This window comes from Empidonax traillii, unplaced genomic scaffold (assembly GCF_003031625.1).
Source record: "Empidonax traillii isolate 1590-97213 ecotype Southwest subspecies unplaced genomic scaffold, ASM303162v1 scaffold81:size2596050, whole genome shotgun sequence".
In the NCBI taxonomy this organism is placed as follows: Eukaryota; Metazoa; Chordata; class Aves; order Passeriformes; family Tyrannidae; genus Empidonax; species Empidonax traillii.
In genome coordinates, this window is record NW_020955274.1 from 1,780,155 (window position 1) to 1,803,059 (window position 22,905).

Genomic DNA, 22,905 nt, shown 5'->3' on the forward strand with positions numbered 1-22,905 from the left:
TTTCAATAGAACATCTGAGTTAAGCATGCCAATTACAAGGAAGCTCAAGTGGTCTTTGCTTGAAATTGCAAATGCACCACATTGCATTATCACAAGAATTCGCATGCAAGAACAGTTTGCAGATGGTTTGCATTGGCATACTTTATGTAAACGCTCTAGGGAACAGATGGCATCATGGGTTCTTGTGGCAAATGTGAATTTATAGCACTCACAACATGCTAAAGTCTTTTGCCTGTAGCTGAAAAGCAACAAAAATGAAGTGGAAACTCATCCCTGTAAATCAGTTTGCCAGTGTCTTTGCCATTGTAGCTATGGATAACATTTAGTTTACTCTTTATTGTGAAATTTGAGTTCTTTTATTTGCCATCTTCTTACAATTAGGTGTGAGTGTATGCAGCATGTGTGTAAGTTTATTTGAGTGTGCATTCAAAGCTTTTAAATTAATAGACTGGTATTGTGTAAAGAACAGTAAGTTGAGACCTCAACCATCATTTAATCCAAAGCTTTTGAATTTTTGATCCAAAATTGAATTCAGATAATTTTAATTTTCTGTTTATGCTGAAATTGCTCTGGGTAATCAAATGATTTAAAAAAAGAAAATCTTGGCAAATACTGTTAGAAGGGTTAAAGTAACAATATAGGTTTTAATTGTGAATTACTGACCTCAGTCATTTTGCACATACATATGCAGTGGGATGAGCATCAGGGCACATTACTATACAAAGTTTCAGTTATTTCTTATTTGGACAGAAATTGGAATTTGAACATTTTCTGTAAAGAGGAGTTATATAAAAAGCCAGACCTGGGAAAGGAGAGGGGGGAGGAATTGTGTAAACAAACAAGGGATTTGTTTAATTCCTCTGGAGCTATTATATTGAACTTAGAATATAATTATTATTGCAGTATATTCCCTAATTATTTAGATGCTTGTAAAAATTGATTTTATGTAAACACAGCTTGTTCTAAAACAGCCAGGTCTTTGCAGTGAACATAAGTTGTCTAAAATTTATTGACCTGTCGTTCACATGTGTTACTTTACTAGCACTTAATGGTCTGTTTAGATAGTCTTGGTGTGTATGAACTCCCAGTGCGCTACTCCAAGCACCACACGTTGACAGGTAGCTGCCATGTAGATAAAATAAGGGGCCCTACTCCAAAGCATACAGGGACACACAATCATTAGTTATTTTCTAATCTAAAGCAGGGATTTCCTTAGCAGCCAGAGGGAAAGAATCGTTCGGATTTTGCATTATCTCTGCAGCTGAGTTTGGCCCTAAGTCCTGAACCAATACGCAGAAAGGCCAAAGGCAAACAAGCAGGAAACCCAGCCTTGCACCAAATGGAGTTGATTTAAGGATCCTGAGCTTTGAGGGTTTCTTTTTGAATGGGTCATGTAGACAGTGGCCAAGATTAGAAACTTATTTTGGCCTTCAAACTCCCACGGTAGGTTTAAGACTGATAATGGAAATGTAAATTACTTTTCTAGTAGATAGAGAACACCTTAAAAAAATGACTGTGTTAAAACTTTCTGTGGTATTCTTTATCCCGTGTAGAAATAAAGCTGTCTACAAAGAAAAATTAAAACAACAAAAAGCATTAATTCTTATGGTATTTATTCTCCTCTGGCTCAAATGTGATTTTTGCCTTTTTTTCTTACTTGCTAGGGCTCCCATGTATTTTGTGAGTTGATATCTCTTTTTTTCTTATTTAGATCTCATGAAAAAAATTGTGCTAATGATAGGATCAGTCTAGCCCAAGTAATTAACCAAAGTGCTGCTCTGTTTCCACATTTATGAGACTGAGTATTTCTAGACACACTCAGCTTTTCTGGTTGTTGTGATGCTGGATCAGCAGCACAGTTATCTTATTTTGATGCAAGCAGGAGTTGCATCCCTAACATCCAATGCCGGAGTGTCATCTGCCCTGCCTGACTCAGTGTGTCTATAAACCATGAATACTTGGCCCATAAAGAGGTATTTATCTTAGCAGTAAATGATTGGTTTGAAAATGCTGGCCCAAATTCATACTAATACTTCATCATTCCATCTGAAAGCCTACTCTCAGAATGTCTGTGGCCCTGGGAATTCAGCAGCAAATTTTTCATAGGGAAACTATTTTATGTCAGTGTTTAAATATTTCATAGGGGTCTTAAATAAAGAATACATTACGTAACTATTTTTTTTTCATATATGCAATTGCAGAGTTGTTTTTCTGCCTTCATGTCAGGCCAAATTCTGCTCTATTTGACCAGCAATAATTTAGAGTAAATATTATGTCCAGTGGATTTACATCTATGTAGCTTGACTTGACGTGTACAGTAAGGACAAGAAACATCAGAATCACATTTTGTTTGCTGTGGCAGTAAACATCCACTTTTCAAGATACACTGACTTCCCTATAGATTGAGCAATCCCAGTATCCCTTACTCTTAAAAACAACAGAAACCCCCAAATTGTTACATCTTTCGCTCCTGTGATGTGCACTTGGCTTTAAAAGCATATGAATTAAAAACATATATAGCTACGGAAAATGCTTTAAAAATACATTTTTCCTGTATAATTCATATAATTCTGTCTGTGCTCTTTTTCTCTAACTTGGGATCATAAATTTTGTTACCAGCCATTCATTAAAATTGACTATTAGAACTTCAAACAAGCAGGTCATTCCCTACCTGATATATTTTATATAACATTTATAACATAGTTTATCAGCAATGGAAATGTCATGTAGACCCAACAGATTATATAATTTGAGGTCAGAATGGACTTCACAGAAATAGTTTAAAAATTGATTTGAGAAAAGCTCTGCTCAGTAACTCCATCTTGCTCCTCTGCAAAATATGTCAATTTTGTGCTTAAGTTAAATATTTCTTTCATAGCTTTTGCCCTAGCAGCAGCATGATGAGCTCAGGAGGGTGTTTAAGCCTAGATCATCAACCTCCAGAGCTGTCTTATTTTAAAGGGTTATATTCAGTGATAAAGTATTTCCCATCAGCCCTGTTCACTAACAGGTGGTCTCATTTTAATGTGCTGAACATAAGAAAACCTTGTTGAAGATAAGAAAGCTGCAGTAGCACTGTGCCTCTGAAAGGTTTAGGTTTAGACATTTTGCCATTAAAAGTCCCCTTTACTGAAAGCTACACAGTTGTGTCTCATTATGCCAGCTTTGTCCTCTCTGAATATGAGGTATGCGCTAAAGTTGACTTTCCAGTGATTCCTACTTTTGGGTGAGATCATTGAAAGGATTTCAGGATTTCTTTCCCTTGGCAATAGTGCTCAGCTCCACGCTAGTCTGTTGTGCTGTGCTGTACCTGCCTTGTTCCCTGGGGGATAAAGGGCATGGATGTGGCTCATTGGGTCTCTGCTGCTGCTGCTGCTGGGAAGTTGGCTTCTATGGCACCTGCTAAGGAGTGTATCCCTTCTCTTTTGTCGCTTGGCTAGGTAACCAACATCCTCATCCTGGAAGTAGTTCTGTCCCTATCTTGATAGTGGACATTCAGGGGAGGGTAAGAGGCAGGGTTAAGTAGGCACATTAGTAGGCACATTAAATAGCTTGGCTTTTTGGCCAAAGTTCTTTTAGCTAGACAGGTCAATGGTGACTGTGATGACTAGCTAACAATTAGAATTGGGACCAAACTAATGAGAACTGATAGGGCAGGGCCCTCCCAGAAGCGAATTTGTTATTGGTGTGATAAGTTTGGGCATTTGGGTTATCTCGAGACCAAATTTTACACTTAGGTGAAACCTAGCAATTTTTATTAACCAGGATGGCACTTTTTCTTGTAACTAATTAGAAACCAGTGAAAGCCTCACTGTACTTGTGAAGAGTAAGTGACCATTAAGCTCAGCCCCAGTTTAATGTCCCAGCGGGGGCATTGAGAGACATGTTGTTGCAGTTAAACTCCAAATAGGTGACCAGAATTCCCACGTGAAAAATTGCCCTCTTGGTGTGTTCAAGGGATATTTTCCAAATTTTTGACTGTTTAAGAATGTCTTCAAAAGAGGCATTGCATCACTCCTACCTAAGCTGAGCCCATTTGATGCACATATATGCAGGAGAGAAAACCAAAAAGATCTCTTTCCCCTCTTTCAGATACAGCTCCATATCTCAGCGTAAGAGGAGGAGGATGGCACTGAAGGCACTGACTTATTGCACATATACTTAAATATGTGGTTTTACTAAGGGTTGTTATATCAGAGACATGAGTACCCAAGGATGGGCAAGCAGGTGAGGCAATTGGAAACTTCCAAAGTTTTTGCATGGGCCCTAAAGGTAGTTGATCAGATTTCTTGTGTGAATCCAATAAGGATATAAAAATGTTGCATATATGTTGCTAGCCAAGTGGTGCCAGTTCTTCCACAAACAGGGCAGTTCTAGCGACAGCAAAGAGCACTTGTGCAAGGACTCCAGCCCTCTGCTGACAGTGCTGCTTGAAAAGATAGTGCCTGTCACAGTTCCTGCTTTCAGCCCACTTCTAATGGGCTTGAAGTCTCACACGTAGTCACACAGGCTCTGTCTCCACTACAGTGTGATGAACCACTCTGAGAGGCAGCAAAAGCCATAGGAAGCTCTTTGACTTGCTCGGTTCCTACACGTGTTCCTGGTTAGAGTGGATGCTGCAGGGCTTCAAAGGCTATCAGAAAAACAAGCAGGGTCAGGGCATGGACTGAGGTCGTGTCCTGTGATTTGTCTATACTGACAGCTGGCACACAGGCCTCCTCTCCCCAGCAATGCCAGGCATGGACTGTGGGTCAGCTGAGAGAGGATCTCCACAGATATCCCCAAGCCAATGCTGTCATGTAGTGGGAGGTGCTTTGAATGAAAGCTGAGCCTTAGGGCTGAATTGAGCTCTGGCCCATTGTGTTTGTATGTGAAGGTACAGTCAAGAACTGCTGTGCCTGTGCAAAGACCCTCTGGAATTCATGTGGGAAAGAGTTTGTGCTAAAACGTTCTTTTGCTGCAGATTCCCAAAATGGACAGAGGCAGGTATACTTTGCTAAAATGCAGACATAAATATCTATGTATTTTCTTTTGGCTCTGACAGTGTGGACTACTGAGCAGAAAAACAATATTCCCTTTTCCCTGTACTTAACTGGCTGTTGCCCTATGGTCACTAATCGTAGAGATCTAGGCCTGGTATCTTCACATAAGCTTTGAATATGCTGTCAGTGTTCGTGACTACAGATCTGGAGGTGGGGGGTAGGCAGGATAGACATGCCACCTTTCATAATATTCATGTTTTCCTATGTATTTGGACATACTTATGTCTATTGTTAGATTCAGATCCCACATCTATAAGCTTTTTATTAAAAATTTTCTGGAAAATTGCATCTTCCCACACTGAAGGCATTTTTTTAATGAAGATATTCTTCTGGTCCCACTGGCAGGACCTTACTAGCAGCATTCAGAAAGCCTCCCAACAGGAAAGTCATGAGCCCTGAAGCTGTAGCTTTACTTATATAGTCATTCCCTGCTCCCTCTCCACCATTTGAAGGCCTGTAAGATCTTCCCCTGTATTGTTTTTAGGATTATGTTTGTTAAGGCTAGTAAACTGAGGGATAAATCAAAGGGATTTTGTGATCATAAAGATTTACAATCATCACTATATTACATACTTGAGTAGGGTTAAAATAACAACTCAATTTTAATTTAAAGGGGGGATGGGAAGAGCATATAAAGAAGTTTTTATGTTTCTATGTAGTTGTCTAGTAAACAACAACGTACAGGATTGCACAGCTTGGACAACAGTTAGTATGGAATGCAAAGCTGGTATTTTCAGAGTGTTTTCAGTACCTTTCAGTTGCCTCTGTTGTAGGTCCTGAATTAACTTTAGTATTTCTGAATTACTCAGTGTTACCAGTCAAAGATATAAAATAAATCATAATTCTGACACACAGATTAAAAGGCTCAGTGATAGTAATTTAGAGTATTTCTTCCTTATCCTTTAGTTTCCTAGCCTTTCAACATGCCAGTTTGGTCATGTTTGTAGGCCATTCTTCTGAGTCCTTAAAGCTCAAGACTCCTCAAATGAAAACGGGGTTGCTTGCTTGACTGCTGAGACTTAGATAGAATAAAAAGGTTTTTTAAATCTTGCTACGGATTTTATAGGTTTGGCAAAATTTTTTAAGATTCTTCTCACACCTTAATACCTTTCTGTAAGAGCAAGGGATAAGATGGGAACTCTTAATAAAAGCCTTTCATTTAAAATCATTAGGACATCCACTGTGACTCGGCTTTGCAACAGCCATCACAGATCCTCCTCTTTGCCATATGGTTGCCCAGTGTAGCTCACTCTCTTCATACAGTCAACAATTCTTATACATAGAAGATATTCAGCCACCAAAAATACCTTCTGTAATGAGGAGAGAGCATGTGAGCTTGTACTTGGCATTTGTTCGCACCCTCACTGTCACCGTGCTGCAAGTGGTCCATGCAGCCAAGAGTAATTATGAGAGATGTGTTGTTTCATGAAGCACAGTGCAGGCTCTGTACAGCCCTGCAAATGGCTGAACAGAAACCCGAGCAGCAGGCGGGCATAAGGTCATTTTGGGATGAGGTGGGTGTGCATTCGAGGGCAACTAAAAAAAAATTAAATAAGCCTCCTTTGGATTCTAAAGAGTGATGCTAATTGGAAAGTGTTAATGTCAAACCAGTGACCAGCAAGAGGCTTTGTGAGGGTTCTTTTGGTCTTCTATGATGGAACTGAGATAAACGAGAAAAAGGAAAATCAAAGAATAATGCAGTTCCATTAAAGGACTGTCTATATCTTGTAAAGGTGCAACAAATATTCCCAGCGTGGGCTTTGCCACTTCCCAGTGAGTGATGCACCCAAATCCCAAGACTTAATAAAGTCAGAGGATGCTACATTTGGATCCAGGTTTTGACAGACTAGCAGAAATCTTACATGCAGGTGCAGGTCCCAGTTGTGAACTTGTATTTCGTGCTTTGTTGAGTCCAAATCTAGAGCTTTGGTGAAAGTGAGGCACACTTTGAGTATCTTAAAATAGTCTAAAATCACAGGCTGGCTCTGTATTTCTGTGAAGAACATTACAAAATACTTTTGTTCTGGACCTCATATGATCTCTTACTAAAGCCTCTAGATTCTACTGTCTAATATCCTAAAGAAGCCTATTAATTATTTAAAAAGCTCTGCATTATCAGTTGACTTTCTGTGGTTCTTGTTGTCACTCTACTGTCTGTTTTCCTACTTGTCATCTTTTCTCCCTCCTTTAGTTGGGTACATGTTTGAAGTTAGTTTTAAAGGAATAAAATTACACCCATTTATTTCCATAGCAGCTGTCAAAGCACAATACTCTGTTCTCCAGAAGTAAGCACACAAAAAAAAGGTTCATCCCCTGGTTTGCTATCTTGAAATTGCAGGGACTTGGGTTTTCTAAACCCTCCTCCTTTTTATGAGCGATGATTAAAAGGAAAAAAATTCTGCCAGGAGCATGAAACCCCTAAGTTATTGTCACACTGGTGTCACTTGTGAAAGCCGTGTAATAGGTTTGTCAGAGAGACCTTCACAAGAAAGAACCATCTCTGTATCTTTCAGTGGGAACTTAAAATAGAAAAGCTGTAGCTTAATTCTTTATGGTGTTTTCTTGGCATCAGCTCTATCTCCCCAGCTCTGATTCAGGCCGAAAGAAAGGGGTGTTTTGTTTTGTTGTTTTTGCAAGAGAGTAAAATAAAATATTAACTGTGTTTTTCTTTTTAATATTGGGAGCATAATAAGGTCGCTTAAGAAAAAGAAAGCCAACCAGTAAGCCTGGAATGTCTCTCATTTCTTTAACAGCTACATAGTGTGTGCAGCTGAGAGCTGCCAGTTGGATCCTAGCAGGGGAGAAACCACTTTAGTTTGTTTGGTTTGTATATGGAATAACATTTTTCTTGCCTTGGAATACTTGTTTGTCATCACTCCCCTTTTGTGTTTATGTTCTGCTTGGAAATAGTCTCTGTGCTGTATATGCATTTGCCAGGATGTGCACATAAACAATGTTCCATTATGGCCCGCTCTGCATACTCCTTATTTACACCATATACATTCAACAGTAAACACGGTGGGGAATGACAGAGAGCAAACTCTTCTAGGCCCCCTTTTTTCAGTTAGTCCAGACTTTCTGCCATATGCTTGCTGAGGTCCCACTTCTATTCATGTTTTTATTAGGTAGAAAAAAAGTGTCCAGACTTCACACAAAGCAGCTTTTGTGTTCTCTGTCAAAAAAAATCTTCTCCTATGAAATGTTGATAGAAGTACCCAGAGCCCTTGTGGGGGTGCAGAGTTTGAATAGGCCCGTGGTGAAAGCACGGGAGGGGAGAGCAGGGGAGCTCTTGCTTCTTGTGTGCCATGAACGAATATCTCTTAACTTTCTTTTTCTCTACTTTTCTATTTGGCAATCGGGGTCGTGCCCCTCGTCCTGATGCTAGTTATGAAGGTGACGTTTTTAAAGTGTTAAAATCTTTCAGAATTTTACCTGGAAGGGATGAGGGAGGCAAAAAACGGTTTACTGTAGCATAAAATGGAAGTTTGACTTAGAATATATGCAGTTTAGTAAAACTATAGAACCATGGAAAAAAAGTGTTAGAGCGGCATAAATCATTTTTAGTGACTCTGTGCTTGAAAACGGTCAGATTAGATCTTTCTCTCATTGATTTTGTATTTGGTTAATGATTCCAGTTCTGAGATCATAAAGCTATATAAGATGTAAAAGATACGGGAAAATATCTTTAACCTCTACTTTTAAACCATGTGTTTCTTTTGACATTGAAATACTGCAATGACCTGGTAATGTTTTCCAATGTTTTAATTTTTGCTGATGTACAAAAATATCACAGAAGAGCTGAATCGTAATTATTACACATGGTATTGCATAAATTTCTTCCTAATTAAAAAGCTTCTAAATTCTGAATAATCAATTTATGAAGGCATGTGGTTTTGACAAATTATACATTTAATTTCTAAAGATTTATTGGAAATTTGACCTGCAGCTAGTTAATTATGGTTATAGTACTGATGCAGTAATACTGGAGATTGATATAATGATATGGTTGCAAATTTATTTTGATATCACCTACCTTTGTAGTGGGACATGGGACACAGGACCTATATTTTTTACCATCTTGTTTATGGTGCAGGAAAGCATTAGTCTAATGAAGAGCACAAATATTGGATAGGTGTTTGTGGCATTTTTATGAAAAGGTACTTTCAACAGAGCATAAGCATATTGAACTTAGTCCTTCAAGTTTTAGCCTTTTAGAGGCTACACTTCCAGTGGCGTCAGTGATAGTTTTAGATGGATGCAAAATATGAATTTTTTTTAAAAGTCCGTAATAAGAAATCAAATTGATTCTTGCTAATTAATTTTCAGATCACAAAATATTTCTGAAGTATTCCTTTTTGAACTAATCTCCCATCCACTATCTTGATATTCCTAGTTTTATAAAAGTCAGCAGGTAAGTTACTGAAGATGAGCTTTCAAGATATCACACAAGAAGCCAAATAAAACAATAAATATAATTTAAAATTGTATCTTTCTATCCCATCTGAATTTGCAAGTGATCTATGAGAACCACAGAAAGAAAATGCAGATGAACTTTTAGAGTGAGAAACGTTTAGAAAAACAAGGCATATCTTAAACATGTAGGTAGTCCTTTTAGTAACACACAAAGGTTACCTGTTTTTTAAAGCAACTAAGAAAAAAAATAAACTCCAACAAGACTGCACTATTAGAGCAAATTAATTTCTGGTTTCTTCTGACTGGTCTAAATGGGCCTCAGGAGCTGCTACTGAGCAGCAATTGTATTCATGAAGAGTTGTTGGTGCGAGTTGTGCATTACAGGATCTCCTGTGTTCATGAGGGAGAATGGTGGGTGAAGGAAAAGGAGCCGTAGAAGACCTGGTTCAAGGCTTTTCTCCACTGAACCTTCATCTGAGAGTGTCCTTGGGTCTTACAGAGGTATAGCCTTAACCTGCTGATCTGAAATGGGGCAGTGTCTTCAGTACCCGCCGTTCCAAGCCTTTGGTTAATGCCTGCACTACCAAGAGTTCCAATTTTTTGCCTGTTAAAAGAGGAAACAGATCTCACTTACTGTGACCAAAAGATGGACAGAAGTTAAGTGTACATCACATCAGCCTGATCTCTTATTTTCTCCACTGGAAGTCTAGCAGCTCCTTTTTCCTAATAGTACGCAGCTGTGGCTCACAGCAGTGAAGTCTGACCACAGGAGCGATGTCCTGAGTGAGGACACGTGCCCTTCCTGGTCCCCAGGGACCGTCTTGCTCTCTTACAAAGGGGAAAACTAATGCAGCTGAATCATAACATTTTAAAAATAAAGAGGTTTAGGAGTCTTCATCTTAGATTTTGGCATTTTTAGATTCAAACTTTGTTATTTCTTATAGCCAAATTCAAATTTTGCTATTTCTGATTACCAGGCAAACAGGAATAGTCACATCGAGTGACATTACATAGTCATTATAATATGCTAATTATATATATTTTTTATTCTTAAATTTGTATAATATTTGTGCTTATACTTGACGTGTATACATAGAAGCGTAATGCAGTTCTAAAAACAAAATGAAATGTAATGAAATAAACAGAGATTCTTGTGTAATTACTTGATGCCAGCAATTAGAAAGGACTATTAGAAAAAAAACCCAGCTAATTTTATAAGATTTGCAGGAGTTATCTGAGAGTGTACAATAATCAAAGTGTACAATTTTGGATGAAAGCAACGCATTCTCTGATGGTGAAACATTCTCTTATAGATTAATTAAGTACTATCTCTACCAGCTGTGGACTCTTTTATGGTTCAGTAATTGCCTAGACAGAAGTCAATGAGCGGGCAAAATTTGGGTGAAAGAGTCTATTGGTACTTGATAAATGCAGTCCATACAGCAACCCCACAGACTAAGGATGAACTATTTTATGAGAAATACATTTTATGTTTTACATATGTCACAACTCCTGATGATACAAAATATAATTTAGACCCACCTGAACTCCCTGCATTCTCTGTTCATTGTACTGTTAGTATCCTGTGGTGAGTCAGACAGCTTTTGCTGTTATTCCGGTAGCATTCAATGTATTTTTTCCAAAGTATTTTTGCAAACCTATGAAATTATTCCGTAGTAGGAGAAAGAAAAGGTCTCTTAAATCACTCCAGATACGTTAACTGGGAAAGAGTTAATCTGCCTTGAGGAGTTGCTATGTAACTGAGTCCTGCTGGGAGAGTCAGGGTTTCCAGCCAATGGGACTCACCCCTACAATACAATGCATCTATCTTGTGTTTCTTACATGTTGTCAGTTATTGGAGTTTTTTCCTGAACTGGAATTACACTCCTGCTCCTTTCATTCTCTCCCACTGAGTCTTAAGTAATTGTATTCCACACCAAAATCAGAAAATAACAGTACAATGGTGTGCATTTATCCTTGAAAATGTTACTTTGGACAACTCTGAGTGGCGTGTAGAAAGATCTCTCATGCATCAAAACTAGGAAACTTTTAAAAGATGAGATTTCCCAAAGAACTTCAGAGCGCAACACATGCCTTAGATCACTTTCAGTCCTCCAGAAAGCCTTCTCCTACCTTTCTGTTCTCACCTGTGCATGCAGCCTTCAGCACATTGACTTGTGCAGAAAGAGCAGCAAAATATCTCAAACTTAAACTGTTTTTTCCTGCTTAAGGTATTTCAAGAAGCCAGTATTGATTTTCCCTGCATCCTGACTAGACTCTCTCCTTAGCTATTCCTCTTCTCTAAGGCCACTCAAGGCTTGAGGGCTGAAGCATGAATTCTTTAATTTCTCCTTTAGAAGAGCCAGGTGTGTTTTCTCAGCTCAAGCAAAGCCTCTGTGGTTGCGCCAATATATTTGTATGGAAGAGGTGGCTCTTCTGAGAGTTTTTTTGTTGGTTTGTGTTTTTCATTTTTTCCTGGAGGAGATCCACCCACAGTCCCTTTGAAGGCTACTGATAAGATGAGGGAGAGACTAAGCTTGGCCTGTAAAAACACTACTTAGGAATCTCTGCTTTGGCTGTTGGATTCTGATATGAAGCAAGAGAGTGGAGTGGTATTTGTCAACATGTCGTTCAAGTCTCAGTAAGTTTTACATTTCACTTAGATCTTTCTGCCTCATTTTTTCCAGTGAGGTTCTGTCTGATAATTTGTGTTGGCAAAGCTCTTAGCCTTTTTTGCATTCTTGTGAAGTCTTACCTCTGAGTGACATAATGTTCCTGCATTGTTCAGCTAGCAGGACAGGCTTTAGTACCAGAGGTGTGCGCTTCTACTCTGAAGAAGTCTGGTTTTAAAAAAAAAGAAAAGAAAAACCCTAATCATTTTTAGGTAAATTTTAAAATCCAGCAGGTGGACCTGTAACGTTTTTAAGTCTTTAAATAACACATATTCACTATATTGTCATTTAGTTTAGACATTTAGGATCTGATTGTAGATAATATCATGCTGTACTTTTTAAGGATAATTACAACATATTTCTCAGAATTGGGAATGTGCGCATGCCTCATTCGTGTTACTAAACACAGTTGAGCCTTACTGTACCTGTCCATCAATCTTGATAATTCCTTGGAAAAGTTGGGTCACAACCCTGTCTTCTGGCATATCCTTTGGGATACTTTGTGCCAAAGACAGAATGGATGGATGCAGCAGGAGTGAGATCTTGGAGGTGTTTTGCAAAGGAAAGAGTATCCTTCCAGACATTTTTCTTTGCATGTCTCCATATGGGATTGAGATTTTTTTTTTTTTTTTATGTATGATGACAAGGTCTATGCAGAATAGTTCAGTCAGAAGAAGGCTCAAGATATCCAAATGAAGAGTTTTGGACTGGTTTATGCAAAACCAATTTGATAGTTTTATAAATTAGTTTTATAATATAGTTTTATAAAATTTTTTATAAAAAAGTTTTATTTGATAATTTTATGAAGCCTAAAATGCTGCCGCACATGCTTAGAGACCACCTTGCACATCCTCCATTATATTTGGCACTAAAAGTCCCATAAGGGCAAAAAATTCATGATACCTCACAATGGCTGGGGCAATATGCTGTTGACCACCACAATCTCTAACTGCAACCCAGCCCTGTAAGTCCCCTTTGATTAAAGTATGTATGTCAGTTATGATTCCCTGAGCACGGACATAATATGTCTGGACATTCAATCCCTTCTGTGGCCCAGTATGGGAGTCTTGTGGTCCAAGGGTATGGGAATTTGCAAATCTATTTAATCATGTGGGACTACCTCACTGAAGCCCATTGAGACCATGCAGATTTTTCTTTGTTGGCTTAAATTGCAGAAGTCAAGTAGAATTTGAGGAACACGCTAAAGAAAAATTTGATAGGTGTATTTTAGTAGAGTTTGAAAACCATGAACATCTTGTGAACATTTCAGACTGGGCAGCATTGATTGTGCCACTGCTTGTTCTGAATGCAAGTGAAGTCCTGCCCAGCCTGATTTCAACTGAGATCTCATCTATGTTTCAATGCTGAATTGGTATAACAATGTAGGTGAGAAAGCAATTATTCCTTTTTGTAAGAGTTTTACCTGTAACAGCCCAGTCATGGACAGTGACTGTATTATAAAAGGAATATACAGAATCCCTTACCTGCTCAACAGTAGTTACACTATGATAACCTGTAAGCTTGTAAAACTGACCCCGTTAGTAAAGTTTACTTTTCAGGCTACATCAATAAAGTTACAGTGATAACAGTGTTCCTGAGAGGACATGCCCTCAGTTACTTCACACATTATTGATGGCATATGTTCTACAAAAGAAAAGGAGCACCATTTCACCAAATATATACCTCCCTTTCTGAGTAATTCTACCTCACTAACAGCAAAAATTTATACAGGCTGTTCCCAAACAGAAAGTAAATCTGCATGATAAAGGTGCAAAGGTATGGTGTGTTAGAGAAACAGGCAGAATAGAGGTGTTGGCTTGATGACTGTCATTAACAGCAGATTTCAGGCTGTGTCACCACATTGTCATTGCTGTCATTACCTCTGCTAGCCAGGTAGCTATACCAGAACATTTTCCAGTCACTCCTTCATTTTGCTTTTTAAGATGCCCACAGATTGGGTGTTGGACTGTTCTTTCAGTGTTTGGTGTAGGTTTGGGAACGAGCTAAGCAGGAACTAGATTGTCACAAATACACGTGTCAAGCTGCTGAGCACGAGTCTATTGCAGTTTACATTAATGGCATAATCCACTCCAATCTGCATTGGGCTCTATGTGACCAGAGCTCCACTCAAGTGTTTTAGCTATTTCAGGCCTCTGGAATCCCTCTATATGGGTTGTCCTTACCAGCACCACAGGACCACAAGCCCTAAGTGCTGCCTAAGTTTGTCTTAAGTTAAATAGGGCTTAGGTAAGGTTTAGTCTTTGTTAGAATATATGTATGTACTGAGCTACAGTTCCAGTTACTGCTTGGTAATTTTGGTCTTTTGCTGGAAGGATGCCATCAGGGTTACCTCTCCACTAAAAGTTTAAGCTGCCATTAGTGAACCTATAGAAACAGTTGTCCCAGTTTCTATTCTGATTCTGGTTACAACTAGGGTTGTAAGTTGTCTGTGTTTGGAACTCCCATTTATTCTGCATTTTCTAACATTATTTATTTATACATTCCAAGACACCTTCCTGGATATCAGAACATCAGGAAATACTATCCTTTTACTAGGTAATTTCTTTTCCTCTCCTTAAAGAAGGCAGAAACAAAGTATTTACTCAAACATCCTTTCTGAATCTCTCTTTTAGTTTTAATGGAGCTCTGTGCTCTTTTGCTTTCAGCCAAGCATGAGCATATTCACCATATAGGAAACTTTATTGTTAGAAGTAGTATTCTCTGCAGTTTAATATTCAACATTTCTACTTGCTCTTCTGCTCTTTCAAACACCACACTTCTGCTTTGGTTTTATAGATCTCACAACCTTCATTCTCCCTGCATTATACAATGCAATGTGTCAGCGCCGTGCATGGCACTCCAGTTACCTCAGCATTTCCATTATAACTCCATTTTGAGGGATTTATACACTAGCAGTAAAAATCTCTTTCTTGGCTAAACCTTGAAACAGCAGTTTCTGGTCATTGAAAAAGAAAACAAAATGAAACAAACCTCTTTTTTCCTCACTTCTACTTTATTCTGACAACCATTTAGCAGTGATGTTTGCACTGCAGGATCCTCCTAAACAGCAAGTGTAGATTCAGTAGCCAATTTTAATCTAATAATGCTTTTTCTTTTTATATCCTTCAAAAATGCATGTCATTCTCTCTTTATGCATATGATATCATTGCCTCTTTGCCAACCTTTCTGGAGCCTACAGCAGTCAGGCTTTGGGGCCTCAGAGTGCTGTAGTTTGGTCTGTCTTCTTTACTTGTAACATGGGTGAGTTTTGCAGTGCATTTTTTTGTTTTCTTTTTTCTTTTTCTTTTTTTTTAATAGTTATCCTTCTTTGTCTCAAAGCCCAGTAACTTACTATCTACTTCTGTGTCACAGAGCTACAAATTTATCACAATCCAAAAAGACATTGGCTATATATGAATATCTAGAATATCAGGGCTATTACCAAAAACAAATTTGGAAAGGATATTAAATCTCATGCTTTAATGCTCAAGTGATTTGCTGTTAGAGAACCGGCTATTAGAGGACCTTTGGGTGAGTTATACTTCACCATTCACTAGAGATTCCTGTATTTTCCTTAGAAAGGTCTAGTAGCAGTCACTCTAAGAAATGGATTGCTGAGCCAGATACACTTCCAGTTTTATCATATAGGGCAGTTCTTTTCCCCTGGCTCCAGGCCAAAGAATTGTATGGATTCTAAGAAACGTAGTTGTGTGTTCAAGTTTGTGGAGATGAATTATTTGTATAGCCTTTAAGTTAAGCAATCAGCTTTAAAGGCAACTCTACGAATACATACCCATTGATTAAGACAGACAAAAAGCCTTTATCAGTAAGTGATTCGCAAACTGGTTGCACGCCCGAGTTCTGGTCTGGAGCTGCTTTTCCCATCTAAAATAAAATACTGCTCTACACTGAATAGTCTTTCGCCAGTTGCAGTTATATTTCAGGCCTGAAGTAATTCTTCCTGTTATGTGCAAATTCCTGTTTTGGTCATTGCAAGCTGTGTATAGTAGTATACAGCAGTCAGAAGAAACCCCTTTTTGACTTAATTTCACTGTATTTCATGTTTTTCCGAGTCATTTGTGCCATTTCATGCCAGTAATTTTACAGTTTTATTTTCTTCAGGGCAATTCTTGCTCAGGATTGATACCCATTTACTAGGCTTACCTTAGAGTTTTAAATATTCAGCCATTCTCTTGTGACCTAGTGATTTTCTTCCCCATAATCTTTTGACATCGTTCATGTGCTTGAGACACGAGGAAAACATCCTTCAACACTAAAAGCTACATGTAGTGAAGGGGGAATTCAAGTTTTTAGATTTCAAACCTTGTATCCTTGTATCACCAGTTTGGGGGGAGAAAAAAAAAAACACACCAAAAAAAACCATCAAGGCAGACAAGTACTGTTTCATATTAACATCTATCGTCAATGAAGAGGTAAAAATCAAAGCCTGTGTGTGAGGCAGGGTTAGTGAACTGCCAGTGATTCTCCCAGCAACTGACACAAAGGAATCTGTGAGTATCAAAGCTGAGGCAGCAAGCTTAGTGTCAGTTCTTGCCTAGGGAGTAGAAGAAAACATCACTTTGTCTCTGCTTTCACTGCTTAAACACACACATCATTCACTAGTAACCATTTACTCTGCTGTCAAAACTGTTTCAAGAGAGTGCTACATTTGATTAATAGTAAAATGGATGCAAAAGAAAAAAAAGGCTGCTTCCCCTGAGGTACTTCTGTTGGGAGAATTTTCGCATGTACTTCTTAATTTTTCCAACCTATAAATATGCCTGTAATGTTCGAGTACTCTATTGCTTCTAGTAAAGTAATTTTTATTAGAGAGCTTGGTGTACTCATCCTAATTCTAGTTAATGCTCTCCCTCTCTCTCTCTCAGTGAACCATATTATGGCATCCTCAGCCTCTTGTACTAACGAAAAAGTGACCAGCACAACCATGTGTGCAGTACATGATTCATAGTGCTGCTTTCTGAATTGTCCAGTGGGTAATTGTAGTACAAAAACCAGAGAAACAGATGTAGACCCTAAACCTTGGCTGTAAATTTTTGGTTTATGATTATGGGTTTCAAATGTGCTATGTCACACTGACAAATATACAGTAACACCAAAGGAAATAGATTTCTGACTTGAGCTTGAGCTTTTTATTTTACTTATAGCTAAGAATATGTTTATTGTAAAGTTTCTGCTATCACAGTCTGAGAGAAAACAGGTATAAAGCAATGATGTGAAATCACAATTTCTTTGCATGGATAAAGTGGAACATATTGGAGAGCTGTTGCCTCCTTTGCCTCCTTGAACCTCTGGGTAGGTATTTAAAATATGTGGCAATACCTAAAGTTTCATTACGTTTGACTTATAGGGCTATTAGTTATCAAAATAATTATGGTTAGCCCTGATCTAAATTAGAAAATATCCCCCATTTTATGATTTTTTTTCCTGATACTCTGTTTAAAAAAAATGAGTATCATACTATTTCAAAGTGAAATACGAGATGCATAGATTACTGTGTTGTAGAAATAATATGAGAGCAAACCATTGGGCTGTTTGAGGAATTTGTTAATTACATGTGGCTTTAGTAACAAGTATAAGAATTAGTTCAACTATTATTCATAATAAAGCATGAGCTACCTGGCTCATTTAGATACACTGAGAAAAACTAATCTTTTTTCAGTTCGTACACAATGAAGCGTGACTTCCCGACATTTACTTCCAGAAGTTGCCAGTCAACGTTTTGAGTATAACCAACAGGTTTTATTTTTGAATATAGTATTCTAAGACTGCTAATGGAAAAAACATAACTGTATGTTTCTGTTTGTCTGATTTTGTTTACTTTGACTCACATGGGCAACATGTTTTTCTTGGCATAAGCTTAAATTGTTCCGAGAACCTTGGTCCACACAAAAAGCTGTTTTCTCCCTAAATTGGAGACTGACAAAACATACTGTGTTTTATGTCATCCTTTCCAGTTATTTTTGTGGTGACACATTATATATTCCAAACTTCTCGTGTGTCCCATGTCCTCTGGTTAGAAAATACTGTCTTTTAATTTAGCTTTGCTATTCAAAACAAAATTGTAGCAACACAGCCAGCTGAGATATAAACAAAAATTTAGCCACTTTTCCACTTGCCTTTTTAATACAACAAACACTGTTTGCTGTGCTGAAATGGTTTAAACAAGCCTTCCCTGAAGGGTAGGGTTTTTTTGTAAGCGTATGCTGTGCATAAATTTTGGATTAGGGACTGTCAGGGGCTTCTTCAGCTGGAGGGGTTCAGGCTAGGGGAGGACACCCCAAAGGGCTGAGAAAGTCCTTAAAAAGTCCTTAAAAAGAAGCTGTTAAACTCTAGCATTTGTAACTCTTCTGCCTGAAGGGAAGACGGGAAGAAAGGCTGCCTGCTCCACGGACAACCACAACTCTCCCGTAGAGGGGAAGGAGGCTAAGAAAAGCTTTTGTTTTTATCTCTTCAAAAGGATTCGCTTCCAGATTGCAGCAGCTCTTTTTGCTGGCCTCTGGTTTTCAACGTGGGTGTATCAGTTTCAGGGAACAAGTGCGTGTGCTGTGTGGGGGGTTTTGTTTTGTGGGTTAGTTTGATTTTTTTTTTTTAATTCTTGAACCTGTGTGAAAAGTTTTGTTAATACAATCTGCAGGCATTGTCAGAGAGCTTTCGGTTCATCAAAGGACTTTTTGTGGAGAGGGGACACCACATCCATTAAAGTGGCTGCGCAGGTCCCAGGGTGAGTCTCTCTCCAGCATTTCTTTACGGTTGCCAGTGGTGCGCCATGCCTGCGCACAGTGTCCCCTTCTCTGCCCGACCCCCACGTTGGGCTTTGCAAGAAACAGGCAATAATCAAGCGTTTCGTTGTCCAGTGTCCGAATCTGAGCTTCCTTGGAGTGGGAAGCGAGGCTCCTCTGTGCCTTGCTCCTGGATGATGCTCACTCTGCTGGGGCTGAGGTGGCTTGGCTCATTCGTTTAAAATGAGAGCGTGCATGTGGTTATTGAGCTCATGTTCTTTCCACTGGGGCAAAGGGAGCGTTTCCAGGCTGTTTTTAATTTTTAAATTGTCCATAGGAATGAGGACTGGTGGAAGCCTCAATGGAGTCTTTCTCACTGAGCAAGACTTTGCAGAAGGTAGTCATTTACCTAAAAAAAAACCCAGAGGTCTCTGCTGGCCCGCTGCAAATGGTGGGCCAGCACAGGCCTGGCTGTGGCATCCTCACCACACACCTGTGAAGGCTTTGACACCTACTCCTGCCATGAGGGAGAGCTGCCGGCAATGTGGTTTTGTAGAGACCATGGTGGGGTTGGGGCAGCCCCTTGACTCCAGAACGGCTGTGAGGGGGTGGCTGGGGCTTCCTGCCCTAGGGAGGGGGCAGTCACAGTGCCCCTGCTCAGCACCATGGGCTGGGTTCTGTTCCCCATGGCTTAGCTCGTGGCCTTTCTCCCCTCCCGGGGAGCTGGGGCTCATTAACCCTCTGAAAGCTGATACAGCCCCTCCGGGGCCACGGGAGCGGCCCCAGCCCCTCTCTGCTAATCAGAGACAGGCAGGACCCAGCGGCGGGGCTGAGAAGGGAGAGGAGGCGATGCGTGGTTGCCTCCTGCCCTAGGCTGAGTGGTGGGGACAAGCCCTCCCGGGCAGTGCCAAATCTGGGCCATCGGGGAAGCCAGGGAGTGCTGGGTGATTTAGGAGCCAGTGTGAGGGAGGGTGGTGAGGAGACATGGGGCCTGACCCCCCCCACCCCCCATCCCCACGCCCCAGGAGGGACGGGCCCCTGAGATTCCCCGCTGGGAGTGGGGCTGGCACCGGCCATCGTCTCTGCGAGCGGTATTGAACGGGGTCCCTGCGGGTGGCATTGAGCGGGGTCCCTGCTGGCGTGTGCCGGGCCAGCGCTGGGATGGGGCTGCTCCGAGCCCAGACCCGCCGCCCGAGAAGCCGGGGAGAGTCCGCGTCCCTGGCTGTGGAACAGCGGCAGCGCCTTCGCCTCCGTCTTGGCCTCTCCGGGGAGGAAAGGAATGTGGGGAGGGCGGGGGGAGGCACAGAAGTTTTAGAAAATTCGAACTGGAACTTAAAAATCCTCCGTTCCCTACAACCGCTGGAAACACCGCTGTTTGTTTCCCCACCCCGTTCCCCTTCTCTTCAGTGTTGTTTGGGGTTTTTTGTTTGTTTGTTTTAATTACTTTATTATTTTGGGTCTTTTTGGAAGTTGGGCTCCCCGTCCACGCCCGCCCGTTCGGCGGCAGCGGGGCGACTCCGGCAGGGCTGGGGCTCGCCTTTGCCTGCCCGCCTGCCTTGCCTGCCTGCCTGCTTTTTTGCAGGGCTGCTGGGAGTTGTGAAGGCGTGTGAGAATCCTGGGAGCTGGTGATGTCAGACCGCTTGGGTCATTTGAAGGTTAGCAGCCTGGGAAGGGTTCATGGAAAGTTCACTCGCATATATTAGGCAATTCAATCTTTCATTCCCTGTGACACAAGTAGTAGGAAGTGAGCTGTTCAGAGGCAGAAGCATCTATTCACGGCCGAGGGGGATCCCGAGCCTCTACCGGAGCTGTTTTATCCCGGGGAGGTGGGCGATTGGCACGGCGTGGGACGCGGCACGCACCCGGCGATTGCCCCAGGAGCTGGACTGACTCTCAAGAAATTTTGGGGGAAATTTGGTGGTAGCTAAAACTTGGAATGCGGCTTGCATCCCCCCATCTTGCTGGATTGGCTGGGCAGCCTGGAAAATGGTAAATGATCATTTGGATCAATTACAGGCTTTTAGCTGTGTTGTCTGTCATAATTCATGATTCTGGTCTGGGAAAAAGACCAACAGCCTACGTGCCAAAAAAGGGGCAGAGTTTGATGGAGTTGGGTGTACTTTTATGTGCCATTTTCCTCCACACCTAGAGGAAAGCACTTTTGCAGGCATTCTGTGCAAGGGGAATCATGTTTGACTGTATGGACGTTCTAGCAGTGAGCCCTGCTCAGATGCTGGATTTCTACACTGCGAGTCCGTCTTCCTGCATGCTCCAGGAGAAGGCTCTCAAAGCATGCTTCAGTGGATTGGCACAAACAGAGTGGCAACACCGGCACAGTGCTCAATGTAGGTCCCAACTGTTATTTTTCCACTTTAAAGCAATTACTATAATTATTGTTGTTGTTGTTATTATTTCATTTATTTATTTATTTGCATGTATTTAAAAAAGAAAGACTCGTAATTAAGTGCAGAGGTAATGAGGGGTGGGGTGAGCTTTTGTGCAAAATGTGGTTTGCAAGCTTTTTTTTCTCCATTTGGCAAGGAGGGAAAAAGGAAAGAAGCACCGGACTTCTTTCTGTTTATCCCTTCTCATGTGGCACACTGATCCTAAGAACAGTTGTGGAGCCAAACAGGAACACATAAAATTGTAATGTAATACAGCAAATACTTGCAAAACTCCAGCCAGTGAAGGATGAATTTACATAACATCTCTGTGGTTGCTATTTTTTTTTTCTCCTTAATCTAATTTTGTAGCACATTTGATAATCAGGATGCCTGTTGTCTCAAAGTGCATTTTAGCAGAGCAGCCAAGCAATTAAAATGCTGCTCTCTACAGTTTTTGCAAAGATGTGGAATTGCAGCGGGTAGGTGCCATTCCAAAAATCAGACAGAAGTTTTAAGTTTCCGAAGAAAAGGCAATATTTCTTTGTACTGACCTTGCTGCCACCTTTCTTCTTCACTTTGTTGCTCTAAGAAGTTGCTGTTTTGCTAGAAAACTACTTACTGTGAACACCCTTTGAGTTTAACCATCAATTATTTCTATACCTTGAAATGCAGACAGCGTTGCACTGGTAACACAGGAGCGAGAGTTAGTGGTGTGACACTTCTGAAAATGTACTGTTATGTTATAGGGCCTTGATTTGTTGCTGAAATATATAGTTGGTAAACAATAGCAGTATTTTAACACCTAAGTTTAAAGTTAGAGAAATGACAAAAAGTGCCAGAAAACATTACCTTATACTCTGCATAAGAACTTGCAGGATGCTTCACTGCTCTGACGGTGATTTAGATAAATGACTTGGCTATCTATCAAAATGTTTTTAGCACGCTCTCGGGCACTTCAGTACACCATTAACTGTATCAATCTGTTTTGAATTTTTGTTTCGCAGTAAGTTAAAAAGTTAACCAGGAATAAGAAGAGCTCTCCCTTCAGTATCTCTGAAGGGTGGAGGGGGGAATTGAAAAATAAATTTAAAAATGTTTGGTGAAATAATGTGTTTCACTCTGCTCAAAAGTTTTCAGTCACCATATGACGTTTGTGTGGGTTGAGTAATGAAAACAGAATTGTAAAAAACAGTGACTACCAGCCTACAACACTGGAAATGTTTTGATATCTTTACAATTAAAAGGAGACTGTGAAGCATGGGATATTTATTTTCTTCGCGCTGTTTTCAAAATGCTTCAAATAAGTTATGAAACAAAGCTTTTACTTCAAAATAACGTTACTAGCTACGGGAGAGCCTCAGTTAGCAAAAACAAAAATCCAAACCAGATGTTTTACTAAAAATGTGTTTTCCTCCTTTCATGGTTTAAAGTGTAGTATAACTTCAGCGGTGATATTGTGGAAACTTGGAATTAAATAAACTTTGCTGGAGTAGGAGGCATATACTGTTGTTAAAAACTTAAACTCGCAAAATATTTTTGAAATAACTTCTGGTTTTAAAATGTTCTGCTCATTCTTTTGTACGTTGTTAATACCTAGAAGCAGGATTCTTAAAAACAAAATATATGGTGTTTGTTCTTGGGCAAGTTAAACACG

The 22,905-nt window shown here is 40.1% G+C and overlaps 1 protein-coding gene across 6 annotated transcripts in view; it reads left to right on the forward strand.

Moving 5' to 3' along the window:
- Nucleotides 1-22,905, forward strand: part of RARB (retinoic acid receptor beta) — a 192,749-nt gene that overhangs the window by 79,174 nt on the left and 90,670 nt on the right. For 2 of the 6 annotated variants that reach the window (XM_027880988.1, XM_027880989.1), the window contains exon 1: nt 20,529-21,212. The exons of 1 other annotated variant lie outside the window; for it this stretch is intronic. In XM_027880988.1, the coding sequence (XP_027736789.1) occupies nt 21,056-21,212 (157 nt within the window). In that variant the 5' untranslated portion in view covers nt 20,529-21,055. 3 more of the 6 variants (XM_027880990.1, XM_027880986.1, XM_027880991.1) reach the window with 3 other exon arrangements.